Below are 22,009 nucleotides of genomic sequence, written 5' to 3'. Positions count from 1 at the left end.
TTTTAGACTTATTAAACTCTAGCAATTATTATTTGATGTTTTTATGACAGAGATACATTTATTCATTCATTAAATATATATTTGCTCAGCACTCATTTTGTGCCAAGCATTGACCTAAGAACTGGGGGTACAGCCGTGGATGACACAGATCCTGTATCATGGAAATTATAATCTAGAAGACTGAATGCATGTTTAACATATTTATACATTAAATGTGTTTTTATTTCATTTGTGAGGAGATTAGTGGAAAGAGATAATACATAAATATATTTGGCCTTTGGAAATATGATGATATTAAATCAGTATACAAACATTGATATATTCTTATTCTGTAAAAGCATTAAGAATCCAGTGACACATGGAACCGCGTTAGATATTATGCAAAGAAAATTTTGTTGCGTTATTCATTGTATTACTAAGCTTATGTGCGACATGAGTATTTCATACAGAGTTTTATTTCTAAGCAGAGGCTCTTTGACCTCTGTCTGGGGTACTGTAGAAGTGATTTCCCTGTTATGCAGATTGTTAGATTAAATCACTTCTAAGTTTCCTTTGATTTTTATGTTCTTTTTTGTGTTTTTTTGTTGTTGTTTTACTTTGGCTTCTTTTCTTCATAATTTTATTTGCTTAGACATTGTCACACATCAGGAGGTGTGATGAAACCCACTTTGTTATAATCTAGCATAACATTTCTCATAGTGTCTTCTCTTCTTAGGATTGGTCAAGCTGTGGGATATTAAAATATGTTACACAAAGAAAGCATTTTGTGCTTAAATAAGTTAAATATAAATGAAGTTTTTTTTAACTGCAGGCCTGCTTGGGTCCTTTAGTAATATTTAGCTAATATTTACTATGATTTTCTAAGAGAGGTTCATATAGCGAGTAGTATTTCACAGAGGTCTTTGACCAGGAAACCTTTTTTTTATGAAGTGTCTTGGGAAACTATCTGTGGGACACTAGATGTGAAATGTTGATTTTAATGATTTAGATTTCTTTTTTTTTAAATTTAAGTCTTTATTCAGATGTTGTCTTGCTTAAAATGTAACAAAAAAAATGAAAATTTCTTGGTGTTCTGAAATGTGCAGTTTTGAGCAATAATCTGTCCTGCACTAGAATAATAGCAGTTAAGTTGTAAGATACCATTTTGGATGGGTAGTTGGTTTGTAATAGCTTTTCTTTTCCTAAGCTGGAGAAACTGTTTAATTTATACTGCCTTTTGCAAAAGTGTCCTTGTTGCTTATACACATTTTAAATAACCAATGTTGCCTTAATGTGTAGCCTTAAAGCATTGTCTGTTGATTGTTTAATGATTCAGATTTCACACTAAAATGTATTCTAATTCGTTACTGGGATTCTCTTTCTCCTTCCCCCTCCTCACTCCTCAAATCCAACACTATATAAAATTGAATCCAAAAATACATAAGTAGGATTATATATCATGACTAAATGGGGTCCATCCCAGAAATGAATACTGGCTTAGTGTTCACCAAAATGAATGTTCAAAATTTAAAATAAATGAACCACCAAAATTCAACATTTTAACAATTTAAAACATGTATAATCAGCTCAGACACAGAGGAAGAATTTGACAGAAATCTAACATCTATTCTTTATAAAATCTTTCAGCAAAGTAAGGATAGAAGGGCACTAGCTCAACCTGATAAATTAAGGGCATTTATGAAAAATGTACATCTTACATTATACTTAATGGTAAATGGCTGAATGCTTTCCTCCTCAGATAGGAATAAGAAAATGATGTCTCTGCTTCTATTCATTGTACTGGAGGTTCTAGCCATTGCAATAAGGCAAGAAACTACAAAAAAATCTACTTGAACCAATAAGAGAGTTTAACAAGTTTGCAAGATAAAAGGTCAATATACAGAAATCAGTTGTAGTTCTGTATGCTATCAGAACAGTGAAATAAAAAACACCTACCATTAACAATAGTATCAAAAAATATAATATACTTAGGAAATAACCTGAAAAAACATGTGAAAGGCCAGTATTGAAACTGAAAACCATTACTGAAAGAAATTAAACCTAAAATAAATGAGATATCCTGTATTCATGGGTCTGAAGGCCCAATATTATTAAATGTCAGTTTTCTCCAAATTGATCTATAGGGTTCATGTACTTGTAATCAAAATCTCAATAGACTTTTTTTTTTTAAATAGAAACAAACAGGCTGGTTCTAAAATTTATATTAAAATCATATATGTGATTAAGCATGTAACAAGACTTTATAATAAACCTACACCATACACTGCTATATTATATATATGTGTGCAGTCATTTGATACATGATGAAAATGATATAGTAGCACTGTAATGGGGTGTGGGGTAAAGGACAGTCTTTGCAGTATATGATTTGAAATCAGTTGGATAGCCATATGGAAAAACAAACTAAATATTGACTTCACCATATATTGTACAAGACTTTAATTCCAGATCAATTGCAAATTTAGATATGAAAGCCAAAGCAATAAAGCTTACATTGAAAGATAATGTATGAGAATTTAGAGTAGGGAAATAATTCTTAAATTATTAAGCATTTTGTACACAGAAGCATTAACCATAAAGGAAAAGATCGATCAATTAGAACATATTAAATTTATGAATTTCTGTTCATAAGTTAATTAAAAGATGCCATTGGGAAGGTTTTCTATAAGATGGTAAAAAATATTTGCAATACAAATAACCCATGTCTAGAATATTTTTATTGCTTTTTAAAGGGTATAATGAAGTGAAAATGTGTTTTAATTTCTGTCTGTTGATCCTATTTAAATGGACCCTAGTTTTTTAACCCACAAGATTTTAGTTATAAAATTACACTTATGAAGAACCTAGAGATACTTGGTGTTGTGTAGAATCAGTGCAGAAGTGGCTCCTGGACAGGGGTGTCAGCTGTGTTTATAGTTCAGTTCTTGAGCCTTGTGCAGGACTTGGCGTATGCTTGGTCTTCAGCCTGTGTTTACTGAATTAATGGGTGGATGTTTTGTAATTACAAAAAAAATGTATAAAAGAGTAAACACCCTCATATGAGGACAGGCCTTTTAAGTTTAAACCTAAAAATCACAGTAAGCATTATAGTTGGACATGAAGAACCAAAGTGCTAACATTTTTAGAACATGAAGATGAAGTGCATTTTAGGAATGTAAAATGTTAGCCACAATTCTGGGAAGCTTACTGTGGTTATTATCTTCTCACGTCAGGGAGGGAGAGGGGATGCCTCTTTGATCTATAAGATGTAATGGAGAAGAGAGAATTTCATCTCACAAAACGGGATTTTCTAAGCATAACATGCTACTTTTGATAAGAATTAGCTGAGATAGTGAATATTTGTGTTAGCTAAGCAGAGCTTGGATTTAGCGAATGGCAGATAAGAGTATAGAGTGTCTTAATGGACATTTTTGAAGCATTAGGTTCATCTCAAGTATGTATTGGTAATGATTGCATTATTTAAATTTCAACTTTACATTTTTTGCAGAGTTCTGAAGTTCCTGTTGCTTCAGACGATGGATGAGCAATCACAAGGGATGCAAGGACCACCTGTTCCTCAGTTCCAACCGCAGGTAATTTGTTCTCATAAATGCAGCTGTAAGAGTGTGTGTGTGTGAGAGTGTGTGTGTGTGTGTGTGTGTGTGTGTAGACATAGATGTACATGCAGTGAGGAAGGAAGTAGTACATGTACAGTCCCTTTAGGAAATAAAGTAGCCAAAAATGCTAGTATGAATTTCCAAGCTTCAATCAGGATTGTTTTTATTATAAAATACTGTTTTAGAATATTTAGTTCTCATGTACAAATATGAAAAAAGAGGGGGGGCAGCTTTAGCTTTTAACTTGAATTGAATGACCTACAGGCTTTGGAAGCTAATGTTTGGCTCAGAGAGGAAGAGAAAAGGCAAGGCGGCGCCTGTGTGTCTAGTGCCTGTCTCTGCTCTGGCTGGTCCTGCATTGCCCACAACTGCCTTCTGTTACTGTCACTTTTCTTATTTTCTCTGAGTAGCAGTGTGTTTCCCCTGTTACGTAGTTGCTCGTTTTTTTATAGCATGAAATGAAGTTAAAGGAATGTTTCAGCAAAACATGTCCACACACTATAGAAGTTAATTACCTAGCATGCTGTGTTCTCTATGGATGCTTACCCTAAAGCCCGATGCATGGTGACGTGTCTAAAATAACATTCATCCCTGCACAGAGGCAGCAGTTCGTTTCTGTTGTTGTTATTAATAAATACCGTGTTTTTTCAGTTTGGTGTTGGAGACCTTCTACAGTGTCCCAAATTTACTGTGCTAGCCTTGTCCAAGTTTTGCTTGATCGTATTTCTGGAAATGAAGAATTGGTAGATGTACTTTCGTGGTATCTTTGTCTGGTGTTGGTATCAGAGTGATGGTGGCCTCATAGAATGAGTTTGGGAGTGTTCCTTCCTCTGCAGTTTTTTGGGAATAGTTTCAGAAGGATAGGTGTTAACTCATCTCTAAATATTTGGTAGAACTCACCTGTGAAGCCATCTGGTCCTGGACTTCGTTTGTTGGGAGTTTTTAAATCACAGATTCAATTTCAGTACTTGTAATTGGTCTGTTATAGATGTTATTTCAAATGAGTTCTGTAGTCAGATAAGTTTGGGAGACTTGGATTTACACAGCTGCTTCATGACAGTACTTCCTCAGAGCCTTCCCTGTATTATTAGGGTGCACTGTGAACTTCCTGGAGGGGGTTTTGGGGTGTAGTGTTTTCCAGACTTATTTGACCACGGGATCCTTTTTGTTTAAGCACATTTATTGGCTTCTCTCAGAATCCATGTCTGTGAGGCACAGTGCAGGGAAATACTGCCTACAGAATAAACTATCTTTTCTGCCTCTGTGACTTTTTTCATCTTGTACCCTCATATTCCTCTCCAGTTTTTGAAATCCTGCCCACCCTTTAAGGACCATCTAAAATGCCATCTCCACTATGAAGCTTTTTCTCATTTTGTGAATGTAATATTTTTTCCTTGGAAACGTGATGGTGCATCCTTTGTATGTCTCTTCTGGTATTTCTGAGGCCTTTGTGTCATTTTACATAGGCATTTTCCTTATCTTTGCTGTTGGGTTAAACTCTCCTTGAGGATTTATACTGTGTCTTACTTTCTTTGGATGCCCTGTGATAATGCAGCTCCCCACATGAAGCAGGGTCTCAATAAGAATGTGTGACTGAAACCAACCAGGGACTCCTTCAAATGAACATGTTTAAATTAGCCCTTTACCCAATTGAATTTTACATTGTTTTCTTTGTTACACCTGTCTGAATCCTCTGTACCGTATTCAGAAAAGAGACCCTTTAGAGCTTAGAGTAAGGCCAATATTTTAATTTCAAGATGACTGTTTTTTATTTTTTAGATCTACCATCTATATTTTGTGTATGGTCATAAATTATCAAGATTATAGTAAGCAGTTTCTGTCTATTAGATACAGACGTATCTTAGTGCTAGTTTTACACACATACATAGATACTGTGGGTCCGTATTATATTGTTTCTAGTGAAGACAGTAAAAGAAGCACTTCTAAAATTAGGTAGTTCATGTCATGATTTTGAAATTCTGTTTTGAACAGTCCTAAATTTCAAAGGAAAAAAAAACGAGCACTTTCATTTTTGCCTTCTACTGACTCACCAGCCAGGAAAGTCATGGTTTCCTGGGACCATGCAGCATACATTTCAGAACCACGTCTGTGGTTCTGCATCTCTTTTCACACAGTTCCCTTCATCTCTGCCTCCTGCTGCTGCTCCCAGGGGTGGGGGAAAGAGGGAGGGTTTTTCCTGTCTCTGCGTCCAGACTGATGGTGTGAGATTACCTGACAAGAGTTTACAGGCGTTATTGCTTATTAAGTCTTTGAAAAGTGTTACTGCTCTCAGTAGCATGATTTTTAAAGGCTGGCAAAGGACAGGCTTTGCTAGGGGCTGACAACCTTCTTTTGTTTTGTTCCACACCATTGGCCTGAATAACGGGGGTGATATGGCAACATATGGTTAGCTGAGTGACTCCTACTTTTGTGATGCTAATACGTGTCTGGACATAAACCGAAAACGAAGTCAGCTTTCTAAGTGTCAAATACCAATCCCCTGTATAATGACAAGTGATGTATATTCTTGGCATATCTTTCTTTTTCTTGTTCTGAGATGAATACTCTAACCCCGTAATGTGTAATATGTGGTCTCACATATTACTGTGAGAGCTCCTTTTTCTTTAGTACTGTGTGAGGTTCCTTTTTTATAAGCTTCAGGATGTGAGATTTATGTATCTCTATTAATTTTTTTGTGTGTATTGTCATTCTCTTGAACTTAGGGAAATGTTTTTTCTATCAGCTTCCTTTTCCTTCCCTTTTTCCTTTGATTCCTCTACTAAAGCCAGAAAGTACTGAAAGGATGTTTTGACTAGATTTGTATGCTGTTGGACTCTTGTTGGTGGAACAATGGATTTAGCTTAATTTAAAAAAGAAAATTCAGACTATATAAAAGATGGTGACAGAGAAATAGGAAAATACTAAACTATTTTAGTATGAGACTAATTTTAAACAATGGGGGCTTCCCTGGTGGTGCAGTGGTTGAGAGTCCACCTGCCGATGCAGGGGACACGGGTTCGGGCCCCGGTCCGGGAAGATCCCACATGCCGCGGAGCGGCTGGGCCCGTGAGCCATGGCCACTGAGCCTGCGCGTCCGGAGCCTGTGCTCCGCAACGGGAGAGGCCACGACAGTGAGAGGCCCGCGTACCGCAAAAAAAAAAAAAAGATTAAAAAAATAATAAAAAAAACAATGAAAGTTTGCAACTAACATTTTTTGAGTATTTTGATTTCTGATCATTGAGTGAAGAGCACTATGGTACATTCACTTTTCATCATAAAGATAAATGTAAAACAATTATAATCAGAGCACAATTTTAAGAATTTATGGGAGTGATTAGAAGGGAGGATTAATTTTAATTATGATAATCACCAGGACTTAGGTTATAATTATTATTTGTAAATTTGAAGTTATCTAGTGTAACGCTTTGGCTACCTGTGAAAGAGGGAAAGTTTCCCAGATCTACAGGTAGGAAAATAGACGTTCCTCGTCTTTATTGCTTGGAAGGTATGAGAACCTTGTCTGGGAGTCTTCCAACCCAAGCAGTAAGGTAGATCAACCATTCCTTTAAGCTTCCTGGTGGCCCAAATTATTTGCAGTCCCCCTGTGCTTTTGCATCCCTGTGAAGCGAGGTGTAGGGATGAGATGAAGCTAACCTTGTAGCATGTTTGGGGTAGTGATCTGGGCGCTTTGTGGACCAGAGCGACGTTGCCCCCAGTGGACTGTGTTGAGTGGGATGAGTTTTGGACATGATGATTATATCACCTTCCCTTGTCTTTAGCTCATCTTACAGAATCACTTTATGAAATAAGGGTCATCATGTAGTTTACTTCTTTTGATAAATTGATCTTGCCAAGGTGTTTGTTGTAAGTAGCATTGAGTACAGCTTCTGTTCTTTGAATTGTTTATAGAAATTTCGGTGTGGTGTTCTCCCTTTGACAGTTGCCTTCAGTGAATGACTTTAGGTGCAGGAGAATGAACAGCAGCTGTTCTGAGGAAAGCAGGCTCGCGCCGTGGTTTCAGTTCACGACGTCTCGTATCTCTGCTCTCCCCAAACCCCCCGCACTGTCTCCCCCGTCCTCACACTTAGCTGATGCCCTTGCTTCCTGTTTCCCTTGAAAACACCGTAACAGTCAGAAGAGAACTTCCACCGACTTCTCCCAGACATGTAGTCACATGACTGGCCTTTTCTGTCACCAGATGAACCAGCCACACTGTGCCCAAGGCCAGCACGCCCCTGACCACTGGATCCCACCCACCCCCTGCTCCTATTGGCCCCTCTCTGCGGGCCCTTCACTAGCACACCATCGCGTGGTTCTCTCCTCCGTCTCAACAACAAACCGTGACCTGCTCGGGTCCTTGGACTCTTTAATCAATAGAAATTGGTAGGAGGCCAGATGAGAGATCCAGGCAAGGCTTTATTGAGACTCGTGCCGCAGCGGGGTGGGGCTGGGGGGTGGAAACGAGCAGTAGGTGCCCTTGCTTGCTCCCCGAGGGGGCTTGAGCTGGTTCATCAAACGGGCTGAGGGCGGGGTGGGTCTGGCAGGAGGCCTGGCTTGGGTGGTCTGCTCGCCCTCTGGGTGGTGCTGTGTGCAGGTGGTCTGCTCGCCCTCTGGGTGGTGCTGTGTGCAGGGATCTCGTGCAGGACCCTGCTTTTGCCCCGGCACCTCAGAAGGGGCCGTTGGTTTGGGGCCTGTGTGTACCTTATTGTTCATAACTGCCCGACTGCACATGCGTGCAGTTATTTTTAGTCCGTAATGGTTTCTTTATATCCTGTTGCCCAGGTGCAAGTGCAAGCACTCAGGTAGAGGGTCCCCTGTCACAGCCTATCTCAAAACCAAAACAAGTCCAAACCAAAAACCAGCTTTTAAAGTCCTTCTTTTCTCCAGCTGTTAACTAACCTATTTCTCTGCTGCCTTTTATTGCTAATTCTTAGCTTTATTTGTAGGTTTGTCTCCCGTTTCTCCCTTCGCTCTCTGAAATGTGCTCCAGTTAAGCCTTCTCCCCACCCTCCCGGCTAGACTGCCTTGTCAAGGTCCCAGCTATGCGCAGGTGCTCCGTCCCTGGTCAGCTCTCAGGCCTCGTCCTCCTCGGCTCATCAGCTGCATTCAGTAGTCGATGGTACTCTCTTCTTTGAAACCTGTTCATTGCTCAGCTTCCAAGAACCTTGTTTTTCTCGTCTTACTGGTCCATCCTTTGCTGATTTCTCCTCACCTCCTGGACCTCTTAACAATAGAGGGCTTCAAGGCTTGAGACCTCTTTCTGTCTATATCCCTGCTTGGACATCTCTTCCAATTTCGTGATTCTGAGTATGATCCATATGCTGGTGACTCTCACATTTATATCTCAACCTGGACCTCTGTCCTGAATTCCAGACTCATGTATCCAGTTGCCTGCTTGACCTCAAATTTGTATGTCTCAAAGCGAGCACATGTGAAGCTGAACTCTGAATGGTCCCCCCCAACCTTTCTGTCTGCAGGCCTCTCTGTCACAGTTGGTGGCAGGTCCATCCTTCCCTTGCCCAGGCTGAAGCTCCTGGAGACGTCCCTGGCTTCTTCCAGCTCTCTAGTGTTGTGTCTCACCTGTTCCCATACCCCACAGCTCCATCTTTAACACACAGTTAGAATTGGGATACTTCTTGCCTCCTCTGCTGCTACTACTGTGGTCCAAGTAATTTTACTTTTTCACAAAACTTATTTCAGTAGCTTCCCAGCCTCCATCCTTGCCTCCCTTCAGCCTGCTGTCAATACAAAATTATATAAACTTTAAATGTAAAATACAAAATTTCAGTCAAATTGTGTCTGTTTAAAACCTTCTAGTAGTTTCTCATAGGCTTACTCACTCATCATCTTCCAGGGTATATTTAACTATCACCTTCTTTGATCATTTAATGAAAATTGAACCTTCACACCCACCAGTAAGCCTTTGCTGCCATATTTTTCTGCGTAGAATTGATTGCCTTTTCACTTTTTCATTGTCTGTCCGCTTTCTCTAGAGTATAGGCTTCATACCGAGACCCCAGAGTGGTACCTAGGGCACGTAGCAGGCATTCAGTAAATGCTTGTTGAAGACAAACTGGGTGTCAGATCAACCCATTCTCCATCTTTTCAAGCACCACCTTTTAAATGAATATTAAGATACATAAATGTCTTTGGAATTTCTCTTCCTGGCACAAGTTCAAGCAGTGGCCTGTGCCTTGGTACCTACATCAAAAATACTATAGGAAGCCATTCTTGGCAACGCTTTGTTAGACCGAGGTGTGAGAGACCAGCCTGCGCCGAAGCAGGGAAGAAGAGCTCAGAGAAAAAGAAAGAAATTTTCTCCAGGACAGGTTTCCACATCTTTGTGGAAGTCAGAAGTCAGGTGTGGCCTAAGATGTCTGAACTCTTAATTTACCATTTTTGTTTTTCTTGGGTAACAGTCTATATACAAAAGTAAATGTATATTAAATGATTTATTAAAAAACACATCCTCCATTTCTTATGGACTTTTTTTCACCTCCTTGGTTTGGCTGGAACAGACCTCTTTCCCCCAAGGACACTGTTTCCCGTCACCCTCTCAGTGGAGGCTGCTGGTTCTCTAATAACCCCATGCTGTGAGGATTGGGGGTTGGTTGGCAGCCTGTCTGTCCACAGAGCCTCTTCCAGACCACGATTCCTCCTTGTTCTTGGGGTAGGGAGGGCTGAAACCTGCTGCGTCAAGGCTCTGCCACCCTAAGAAAGGGCGTTCACCTTCCCTGTCGCTGTTGTCTCCTGACCTCTTCATGACCCCTCGCAGTACTTGGACACTTGGCCCCTGGCTCCTGGCTTTTGTCCAGGGCAGTAGCCCTGCTGCTGTTATCAGTACCTGCTTCTGATTGAGTTCTTACAGTGCACCCACCCTGTGCAAAGCATTGTGAATGTGTTTCATTTATTCCTAACGCAAGCTGTAGGAGGCGTTATCTGTCACACTTCACAAATGAAGAGACCGAGGCTCAGACCAATGAACTAACTCACCCTTGGTCACGTAGCTGGTAAGTGGCGGGGCTGGGATTGGCACCGGGTCTGTCTCACTCTTTAGAGTGAGCTTCTAGAAAAAGCTCCCCATCCATTTCCTGGCCGGTCTGATCTTCTCAATCACCGTGACTCTTGATATTTTTATAGGTACCTCAAGCTCCTACTCTTCAAGATGGAATTTATTATTTCCTGCCCAAGACTGTCCTTTTGCCTGTGACTATTAGCACCGTCCATCTAGTCGTCCAAACTACAAACAAGCAAATCGCATACTTTATATTAGGCAGTTTTCCTCTTGTCTTGATTTTACTCCCTAAATAGCTCTTGAATCTGCTAATTCTCTACATCCTGACTGTAACTACTGTAGTTTATTTAGATTACTGCCACCTTTTGCCTGGATTATCGCAGAAGCTTCTGAACTGATCTCTTTACCTCTCATTTTACCATTTCTAGTTCATTCTTTACATTGTAGCAAAAGTCATCTTTCCAAAGTGTACTTTTTATTGTATCACTTCCTAAAAGCGCTGGTTTCTATGGCTTTTAGGGTGGATTCTGCATTTCCTTGTGTGTCGTAGAGGGTCTTGCATCATCTGGTCGCCTTTTTCATCTCCAGCTGCATTTTGTGTCTTTCCCTATTTTGGACACAGATTCAGTCGTGTCTTGCTTATACCATGCTCTCTTTTGGCTCCAAATCTCAGATGCTGAGGTAATGGTCTCAGGAGCCGTTCAAGGAGATTTAGTCCCTAATGGAACCTAATAGCATAAAGGCTCCTTATAAATGCGGATGAACTACATGGTAGAGGCCCTAAGGAAAGTGTTATCCTAGAGGAAACATGTAATTTGGAAGACAACAAAAATATTATTCTCAGAAAAATAATGATTACTGGGTAGTTTCTTACACTAGTATGCTTCTAACAAATCAGAATATGCTATACCAGCAGTGCAGTGTTCACTTCTGTAGATCGTGCTTTATATCAATGAGTAGTAGGTCATGGGTACTCAATAAATACTTGCTGGATGAATGAATTAATCTCTAAGTGAAAGCTAAATATTGATCAATCTAATTATGTTGTATAGATTTTAGTTACTTGAGAGTTATTTTAGGAAAAGACTGTGGCAATATAGAATAATAAGAAATCTGTCAAATGAGAAGCGATATCAAAATATTTAAAGCTTAGTTGAGTTTTGAATTTAGATTGCTTGTTCGTATTTACATATTTAGGGGTAAGTGTTCCTTAAATTTTAAAGGAAATGCCTTGAGAAATTTAGATGGGTTTTAAAAGAATGGGAATGCGGTAAGGATTCTCTTATCTGCTCTCTTGGAAATTTCTATTTGAATAGTCTGATGTGGGCAAAGATGAGGTCGACATAATCAAAACAGTTTCCCAGTTCTATTTGGAATTGCATTCAGAGCCTGAAATATAGTTTTAATAAATACAGTAATGAAAATTGTTCCATTTTTGAGGGTGAACGTAATATTTGGAAGATTCAGGAATCTTTTGGAGCCAAGTATGTACTTGGTGAAAAAAATAGTCTTGGTATTCTTCTTTCGATCAAAATGAGATATCTTCTTAAATGAGACCAGTAATTTTCATGTGATTCACAAACTGATTACAGTCCAAGGAGGAATTTCAAACATATTTTCAGTATTGGAAGCCTTCCTGGAGCAAGTCCATATCCTCTCACGGTGCTTGTTTGAAGGGCAACGTTGAATGTATAGATTCTAATATGTTTGTTAGACTTCGGTTGTGTCATTTTACATTTAGCATACCTTTATATTTTGTCTCCCTTTATATTATTATTATGTGAATATTATGACTTTTTCATATGCTGTGGTTATGTTTCATACATCTTTCTCACTAAATATTCATAAAACAAATATTCCTCAGATTTAGAAATTTTGATAAGCACTTCTTTTTCCAGGAACACTTATGTAGAATACATTTAATTATGCATTCCTTTAATTTATTTTTTTTCCTTGACTGGGTATCATTCAGCGTAGGAGAAGAGGGGGATGGAGGGGGAGGGATTTCTAGGAGAGTTCTGATAGGGTGTCCAGGAGAGCGCCAGGGGGGCACCAGGGCTCAGTTTCAGGCAGCACTAACTTCCAGAACCAACACATGGGAGAGAGGGAGCAATGGGTTCCGTGGCCCAGAGTGATGAGCAAAGTGAGAAGAGAAGGCTGAGGATGGAGCCCTGTGGACACCAGAATTTATATGTGGGGGGAACACGTAGGGGAGCTGGGAGCAATCAGAAGCGCTGGCTGTTCTGTGGGGTGGTTCAGGGCCTGAGCCCTGAAGTCGGATTGCCTGGGGTCAATTCTTGGATGCCCCACTTTCTGGCTGTGTGATGGAGGACAGGTTATTGAACATCTGTATGTTTCACTTTTCTTATTAATAAATTAGAGGAATCATAGTTTTTACCTCCTATGAGCTATGGAGCTTCTAAGATTGTGCTTGGCACGTAGATAGGACCCAGACGACGGGGATGAGGGTGAGGGTGATGATGACGACGTTCTGCCAGTGACACTCTTGGAGCATAGGTTTCTCCACCAGTGGTTGGTTCTGCATCATCTTACATCCTTTATTACATTGTTATTACCTGCCTTCTGCCCACACCGTTGCTTCGTTAGCCTTGTTTATCCTAGTCAGTGGCATCACTGTCCATCGAGGTGCTCAAGCCCCAGATCCATGACTTATCCTTGATTTCTCTCTGTCCCCCTCTCCTCATACTCAATTCATCAGCAGCTCCTTTGACTCCACCTCAAGATCATATCCTGATTCCGTCTGCTGTTCGCGTCTTCTCGCAACAGTCAGGTCAGGTCCACTTCCTCCTGTCCAGTCCCCCTGCTTCCACTCTTGCTTTGCTCATCCTCCTGTCCATTCCTTCCCCACCAGCGTCGTGAGTTGTCATTGTAAAATGTGTGTTGTTAGCTCACAGTACCGTGCTTCCCTGCTGGAGACCCAGGTCCCTCACTGGTGCTGTCAGAGTGCCGTGCGGTTTTGTCATGCTCACCTCTAACCTTGTTCCTCAGCCCGTCACCCTTGTTCTCCATCTTCCAGCCAGTGTTCCTTCAACACACCCAGTTCATTCTTTCCTCGAGACATTTTCTCCAGGTTTTCTTTCTGCCCTTTTTTTTTCTTCTGGTCTTTTAATCTCACCATAAACGTCACCTTCTCACCAAGGTCATCCCAGAATTACCCACTCTAAAATAACCATCCACTCATTTTCCATTATATCACTCTGTTTTATTTCTCTGCATATGCTTAAATATTAGATACTATTATGTATTTGCTTATTGTCTTTTTATTGTTTTGGATTATGTATTTGTTTAATCTCCCTTCTCTGTTAATAACTGTGGAATAAATGAATACATTGTAGAAAACCTCTCCCCTCTATTTGTGTCTGTCTCTGTCTCTGTTTCTCTCAGGGAAAGGCTTTTGCTTGCCATGTTTAATTGTACCAGGTATGGCTGGTGGTGCTCATGGGGCAGATGGGAGTGTCTTCATCATTATCCTACTCATGAAATGCTGGGAAAGGTCATCAGTATTTCTGGTTACATAATTTGGATATAGTGATTATGCTGGGTAGTGTAACTAATGATGATTAAATGATACAAACACTGGGGTCTTATAAATGTTTAACTAGATAATTGGTGGTATTTGATCACTCATTTTTCTTATGCTATAGTGAATTCTCTCCTTTGTTTGATAAAAAGCCAGCTATAATGATTAATGGCATATTGTTCCAACTGATGTAAATCTCAGACACTTAGTGTCTTCAGGAATAGGTTACTTTTGAAATAGTTAAAGAAATTTTAGGGAGATCATTTTTCACATGGGAAGAAGCATGACTAATTAGACTCTGCTGGTACATGTGGTGTTTTGTTTTTGTTTTTAATATGTGTTTTTTTTTTATTTCTAGTGAGGTTTGTAGAAAATAATGTATAACAGCTTTATGTTAGATATTGTCGAAAGGATGTTCTAGTTTTTGTAGTTTGGAGGTGAGTGATATCTCTTTAAAGATCATACATAGCATGAGCTTTGTTGCCAGATAAAATTGAAGGGCATTTTGAAGTTTTGTAACTTTTAAATTTTTGAGAAATTTAATAATGTTAATATAAATATAGTTTATTAGATTACATAATTGGTAATATGAAGATCACCAGTAAGAGGTGAATTTGCAGTAACATTGCAAACCATATTAATGATGTTAAATATTGTAATTAATACTGGCTTGTATATTAGATCATTGATAACAATACCTCTAGGAATTATCAGGACATAATTTTCTCTCTGGGGAGTCTGTTGAGTCCATGCTGTGACTCTTCTAATTTCCCCAGAGAGAATTATCATCATCATGTTACCCTGAATTATCTTACTGCTCATTAAATGTTCCTGCCTTCAAATTTAAAGGAAATTAAAGAAATTAATTTAGTCATGGGAAATTATTAATTGTTTAACGAGGTTGCACCTGTGATAGTATGAGCCTGTGGCACAGCAGAAGGAATTTTATTTTAAAATGAAAAGTATTTATGTGAAGGAAGCAGTTAACAGACTGACATGTAGAAGTTAATCCCAATTAGTTAGCAAGATCTGGCGGTATGTAATTAAAGTGCATTCAAATCAACAAGAGATTTCATTAATGAGAATGCAGAACACTTAAGGTGTTATAAAAAGCTTCCTTCACTCTAGAGTTTGATTTTTTTTAGTTGTCATATGTAATTTTGAGTATTTATTTTGTTTCTGAGATTTTAGGGTTCTTTCATAGTATAACTTGGAGATTCACATATCTCAAGAGACTAAACATAATTTACCACAAAAATGTAATGCAAATGCTTCCAACATCTGTTTTAATTGTGTCCTTTATTTAAGGAGTTGTGGGTGTCTTATAGTTAGTAATTAAGAAATAAAATAACAACAATAAAAACAATAAACAATAAAACAATATCAAAACAATGTATGTAGGCTTACAGTTATGTTATTCATGTTAATTAGTTATATTTTGAGACTTATTCCAAAAATGAATCTGTTTGAAAATTCTTGTATGGGGTATGTATGTAGTCTTTATTTAGTAATTTTAGAAGCTACCCTGTGCTGAGTTAATCACACCCTTTCTCAGTTCCTTTTGTCACGAAGAGCTTGCAGCTTCACACTTGTAGGGTTTATGGGCTTTCAAGCAGTTATTATCTTCACTTTGCCTGTGAATTTAAACTTTACTGTGAGCATGTTCCAGCCCGATAGCTGAATTGCGGCCACACATGGTTTTGTTTATTGCATGCTCCCCCAAAACAATTAGGAGGCCTTCGGGCAGAATAATTTTAGTTAGCTCTAGTGTATGGCACCAAGGAGCCTTACACCCAGGGGATCAGGCTGTGTTCATTCATGAATCAGGAAGACAGTCCGTGTGATAACTGGGGTGTCCTGGTTGGAAGGCAGAGCCCAAGGCTGGGCGGTGCTCAGAGACCCTAGTAAGGATGTGGCTGGCATATGGGAAGCCTAGCTGTAGATACAGACAAACTCCAGTTTCGGCCAGAGGAAGAGGACCAAAGAAGCAAATCAGGGTCAAGACTAAAGAATTTCAGTCTTGAAAACCCGAGGACATGCAGGAGGCTGTACAAATCCAGAGCCTGTGGGGAGAGAGGGTCGGTGGCAGGCTGCTACCGCTGGCGCCCCTCGGGGAGGGGGCGTAGATGATGGTGAGGGAGTGCGTGAGCTTGGCTCTGTCCCGGGGACACTCACGCACAGTTCTTTGTGGGGGTTCACCCCTATGCTAGAGAAGTGGGAAACAAGGTTTGGGTAGCTGGCCCAGCTGAGAAAGATACTGGGCGTTAGAACTGGGCGTTAGAACTGGGGTTTCGAGCCCAGGCCTTGCTGACTGACTCCAGAACCTGTGCCGTTTCTCTGGGGCTTTATGGGAACTCAGTGGATTCTTCTGTACCGCCTGGCCCAGGTCCGGCCTCAGAGCACAGTGTTCAGGGCTTGCTGTACTGCCCTAAGAGGGCAGTGAATTAGCACTAAGGTCCCCTTTCGGGTGCAAGGGGAGTCTCTGTCTCACCTGTTGGGAAGCTGTTGCTGGCAGAGACAGCGTCCACTTGCAGGTCTGGAGCTTCCCCACTGCCCATGGAGCTTCTGCCTCAGACCTGCTGGGAGCTTCTCCGTGGTTACAGTCATGGGGATGCACTTAGAACTTTTATATTCATTAAGTTCTTTCAGCTACATTCACTTACTTAGTAAATATTTATTGTCTGTTTCATGTTGAGCTGCCTTCATGGCATCTGGACACAAAGATAAAACTTGGTTTCTGTCTTTGAGAAACTCTGTGTTCGGAGGGAGAAATATACACGTGTAAACAAATAATTAAAATCCAGTGAGGTCTAGCTCAGTGCCTGAGTTTGCACCACTGTGTGGAGAGTTGACTGCTGTCGGTTGCTGTGCAGGCCCAGGGGCAGGAGCAAGCAAAGCCTCCTGGCGAGCTGAGGACGATTCCTGAGAAGGGCTGGCAAGTCAGCCCCCAGGACGAGCTGGGCTGGCCAGGTGCGAGGGGCGCAGTCACTCAGAGGGCCTGGGACACACAGATGCCTTGCACGGAGGGGCCGGAGCTGCAGGCGCATTTGGCGCCGAACAGTGTGGTTGGAGGGGAGGCCCAGGGCAGGGGCCAGGTGACTGAGAGAGCTCCTGTCGTAGGTGGGTGTCAGTGTGTTGCGGAAGAAGCAGAGTAGCTTTTTACTTTCATAAAAGTTAAAAATCCTTGAAATGACTCACATCAAATCCAAAAGCCATTTTGTGCAGCTCAGACAGATACCCTGGTCATTAAGGGACTGCAGAGACTGAGACCCAGTTTATCCACCAGAATGAGAGCACGGAAAGGCAACTGAAGTGATTTTATTTGGTTTATATTTTATACTGATTTGAATCTCATTATTTTGCTGGGTTATTTTATTCCCATTATAATTAAAATGCTAAGCTAAAGAATATGGGGAATTGGACATCATCCAAAAAAGAGAATATAGCTCTTTCCTAAAAATAGTTCTTTACTTGTGTGGGCACTGATTTGATATCATCTTTTTTATTTTAAGCACCTCATACAGCGCTGCTTACATGGGGCATAACTCATCAAAATGAACTGTGGCACTGAATACGGTATCAGAGAGTCATTACCGAAGTATATGTATAACCTGCCTGGCGATCTCTTAAAGGAGACCTCATCCTACACACGCTTATTTTTATACAAATTGCAGCGTGGCACAGACACGGGGGGGTAGTCGGAGATGTGCAGCTATGCTTCTTCTCATGTCAGCTCTGCACGTCTACACTGGGTGACAGGACATGGGAGCAGATGAGACAAGCTGTCACTCACCCACACTGCCCTTTGAAGAAAGGCCATGGGGGGAAGAGGTGCCGCAAATGGGCTGTGAAGTTTACATACACTGCCCACTGTTAAACAGATTACGTCTAATGAAGTGTCTAATGCTCAGGCCATATCAACCTAATCCTTGGTGGCAGTTCGTCCCTCAACTGCCAAAAAACACCGCCCTCTGGCCCTCTCTCGCCCGCTCTGGCCGCCAAGCACAGGGAGGTGCCCAGCCTTAATAAACCGAGACAGTGTGTGATCTGACATGCAAATGTAGGTCATTGCATATGTAAATGTGTGATTACAAACCTGCATGCCAAAACACATTAGTGAGACTTTGCTCTCAGCATGCGGTTGTCACACTGCCTTAGCAGTTCACGCTAATATTTGTCAGTTATTGTGCAGACAGAAGATGGAATTCCCAGTCAGGTTTAAAGGATATGGATTGCGTGATACCAATCCTAATGATGAAGCTGTATTTCACTGTTGAGATTGACAGGTTTCATCGGGAGAAGGAATGGTCTGTACATTTTGGGGAGAGGAAGAAAACCTATTTCTCAGATGTTGCAGACTATCCTAGTGTGTAAATTAAAAAATAAAAAAAAGATTTTTTAGAAAAGCCTGGACAATTTAAAAAGTCTCTCCTCTTTAAATGAAACAAAGTTAAGGAAACTAAAAAAGTTGCTAATATCCACTGAATATATCTGAGAAGTGAGGCTTTGTAAGTTTCCTTTGTTAAGTAGGTGTCACAGTGACACTTAATTATAAATTCATCTCAGTGACCACAAAAAGAAATCTTATATATGAACAGAGTGGCAGGTTGTCTCCCTTTATTTTATAATTTTGTTTTTATTTTCATTTTTGACATACATGTTTCTAGTCCCAGTTTTGTTTTTTCATCAAAAGGCCTGAAATTGAAAATTGAACTTGAAAATACTGTGGATCATCATGTAGGGTCCCATAATGTTGTGTCACATTGTAGGTGACTTTGTTTAGTAACCCTGGCAGTATAGCAAAGCCTATACTTAGGAATTGGGGATTGGGAATCAGCTAGACAGTGATTTGGTTTGATAACATCTACCTTACAGGATTGTCATGAGAATTGAATTAGATGGCATATGAGGTACTAATTTATAGGACGTGTTAAGTTGTAGGTACCAAAACAGAACCTTTTATTATTGTAGTAATGTTACTATTGTTATTCTAACAATTATTTATGGTTTTATATTTATATAATGAATTTGTGAAATTTGTATTCTGATTATTTTGCATGTCTTAAAGGAAGAGTGGTATTTTTCTTGACAATATTTTGGACTTTCCGAAGAAAGAAAAGCAATGCACAAGAGTAGAAATCATTGCTACCTTTTTTCTCTTTTTGAGAAACATTGTATTTGAATGACAGTGAAACTTTGGCAGAATTTTAGAGTTTTTGCTAGCATGACATGTAGTGAAATGAACAAGGTAACATGTATTAGGGGTTAGTGTAATGCCCATGTGTCAAAATAGCCTTTTACATAAGTCATGGGGTCATCAGCCTTGACTAAGGTTTGCTTGAGGGACTCAGAGATCAAATTACTTTAGTGGGTTTAGGAACCAGTGCGCCCTTTGGTTGCATTAATAGGTATTTAATGTTCAGTCTTACTAGAGGGGGCCCAGTCAGGCCCCACAAGAACGTCATGTTTACTCTGAGTCGGCTCAGAGTAGAGCAGGTCCAGAAGGATGTGAGCAGAGTGGTAAAAGGCCAAGAAGCGTGTACTTACCAGTAATCTAGGAATCTTGAAAAGGCTCGTGTGTGTTTAGCCAAAAGAGAGAAGATAAAAGGGCATATGATGGCTAAACTATTGTTACACTTTTATAGGTAGATCGCTACAGATAGATTATGAGTGTCATGAGGAGCTTAAAAGGCAGTATTCCTTGGACATGTGTGGTAACCTCAGCAGCAGACAGTGTTGGATCCTAGTGGATCCTAGATCTGTCCTATGACTAGTTGAATGAATGAATGAGTCTGTAAACAATGAACGAAAGAACTAGGACAGTGGATAAAACGTATAAGGAGTTGGGATTTGTCTCCAAATGGGGACGGCTGGGGTGCTGCCTCCCAGCACCTGTAATTCTTTCTCAGCACCATTGAGAGCCCTTCCCTGTACCTGTGTAAGCTCTTTCAGAGCAGAAGCATTTCTGATGCATCTCTGTTTCCCTAGCAGCTAGTACAGTGCCCGATGCATAGTAAGTACTAAAATGTGTTAGTTTCAAAAAGAAATGACATTTTCCACAAACAACAAAAAAATATTGTTTAAAAATGTAATTATGTACTGAGTGACAGAGGCCAATCTGAAAGGCTACAATACTGTATGGTTCTAACAATGTGACATTCTGGTAAAAGCAAAACGATGGGTACCGTAAAAAGTCAGTGGCTGCTGGGGTTTAGTGGGGAGGGAGGGATGAATAGGCAGAGTATAGAGGATTTTTTAGGGCAGTGAAAGTATACTATATGATACTGTAATTATGGATACATGTTATTATACATTTGTCCAAACCCATAGAATGTACGACACCCAGAGTGAACCCTAACGTAAACCACGGGCTTTGGGTGATAATGATGTGTCAGTGCAGGTTCATCAGTTGTAACGAAAGTCCCACTCTGGGGGGGTGTTGGTAGCGGGGAAAGCAGTGCATGTGTGGGAGTAGGGGGCGCATGGGGGACCTCTGCACCTTCCTCTTAATAGTGCTGTGAACCCAAAACTGCTTTTACACAATTACGTCATTTTTAAAAAAAATTTATTTTTACATCTTTATTGGAGTATAATTGCTTTACAATGGTGTGTTAGTTTCTGCTTTATAACAAAGTGAATCAGTTATACATATGTTCCCATATCTCTTCCCTCTTGCATCTCCCTCCCTCCCACCCTCCTTATCCCACCCCTCTAGGTGGTCACAAAGCACCGAGCTGATCTCCCTGTGCTATGCAGCTGCTTCCCACTAGCTATCTGTTTTACGTTTGGTAGTGAATATATGTCCATGCCACTCTCTCGCTTTGTCACAGCTTACCCTTCCCCCTCCCCATATCCTCAAGTCCATTCTCTAGTAGGTCTGTGTCTTTATTCCTGTCTTACCCCTAGGTTCTTCATGACATTTTTTTCCCTTAAATTCCATATATATGTGTTAGCATACGGTATTTGTCTTTCTCTTTCTGACTTACTTCACTCTGTATGACAGACTCTAGGTCTATCCACCTCATTAGAAATAGCTCAATTTCGTTTCTTTTATGGCTGAGTAATATTCCATTATATATATGTGCCACATCTTCTTTATCCATTCATCCGATGATGGACACTTAGGTTGTTTCCATCTCCGGGCTATTGTAAATAGAGCTGCAATGAACATTTTGGTACATGACTCTTTTTGAATTATGGTTTTCTCAGGGTATATTACGTCTTTTTAAAAAAACCTTAATGATGAGGTGGTAAACTCACTGCCACTGGAATTGTTCTTGGTAGAACTTAAATGATTGTCAGGAAGTTTAGAAGATTTTCATACATTACTTGGCAGGTTGGACTAGGTGAATTTATATGTATATGTGTGTATTTTTATATAATATGAATAGTTCGATAAATACTTGTCGAGTGAATGGCTGTCTGCGGGTTTACCATAGAAATCACCTACTTATGTGAAGACAATCAATGATTGTGTGTATATTGTGTGATTGAAAACTTTTCTGACTTTTTTAATTACAGAAGGCCTTACGACCGGATATGGGCTATAATACATTAGCCAACTTTCGAATAGAAAAGAAAATTGGTCGCGGGCAATTTAGTGAAGTTTATAGAGCAGCCTGTCTCTTGGATGGAGTACCAGTAGCTTTAAAAAAAGTGCAGGTAAGATGACTTTAATTATATAAATCCACGTAAAGTTATACTCTGTGAAGAATAAATAGAGAAAAGTGCATCCTGAATGATTGGGTCATGACAGTCTTAAGTTGAGAACGATGGGAAGGAATAAAAATTGTACTGTGAACACTTGCATTAAGTGCAATACATGGTGGAAATCATTTTTTAGTTTTAATACTACTT

At 40.1% G+C, this 22,009-nt stretch overlaps 1 protein-coding gene across 7 annotated transcripts in view; it reads left to right on the top strand.

Moving 5' to 3' along the window:
• Window positions 1–22,009, top strand: part of NEK7 (NIMA related kinase 7) — a 149,895-nt gene that overhangs the window by 50,478 nt on the left and 77,408 nt on the right. For 5 of the 7 annotated variants that reach the window (XM_060126844.1, XM_060126824.1, XM_060126834.1 and 2 more), the window contains 2 exons: window positions 3,488–3,572; window positions 21,674–21,814. In XM_060126844.1, the coding sequence (XP_059982827.1) occupies window positions 3,516–3,572; window positions 21,674–21,814 (198 nt within the window). In that variant the 5' untranslated portion in view covers window positions 3,488–3,515. The remainder of the gene's footprint in view (window positions 1–3,487; window positions 3,573–21,673; window positions 21,815–22,009) is intronic. The other 2 variants (XM_060126867.1, XM_060126874.1) reach the window with 1 other exon arrangement.

The sequence above is a fragment of the Lagenorhynchus albirostris genome, chromosome 2 (genome assembly GCF_949774975.1).
Source record: "Lagenorhynchus albirostris chromosome 2, mLagAlb1.1, whole genome shotgun sequence".
NCBI classification, from domain to species: domain Eukaryota; kingdom Metazoa; phylum Chordata; class Mammalia; order Artiodactyla; family Delphinidae; genus Lagenorhynchus; species Lagenorhynchus albirostris.
This window is presented reverse-complemented; position numbering and strand designations above follow the sequence as displayed.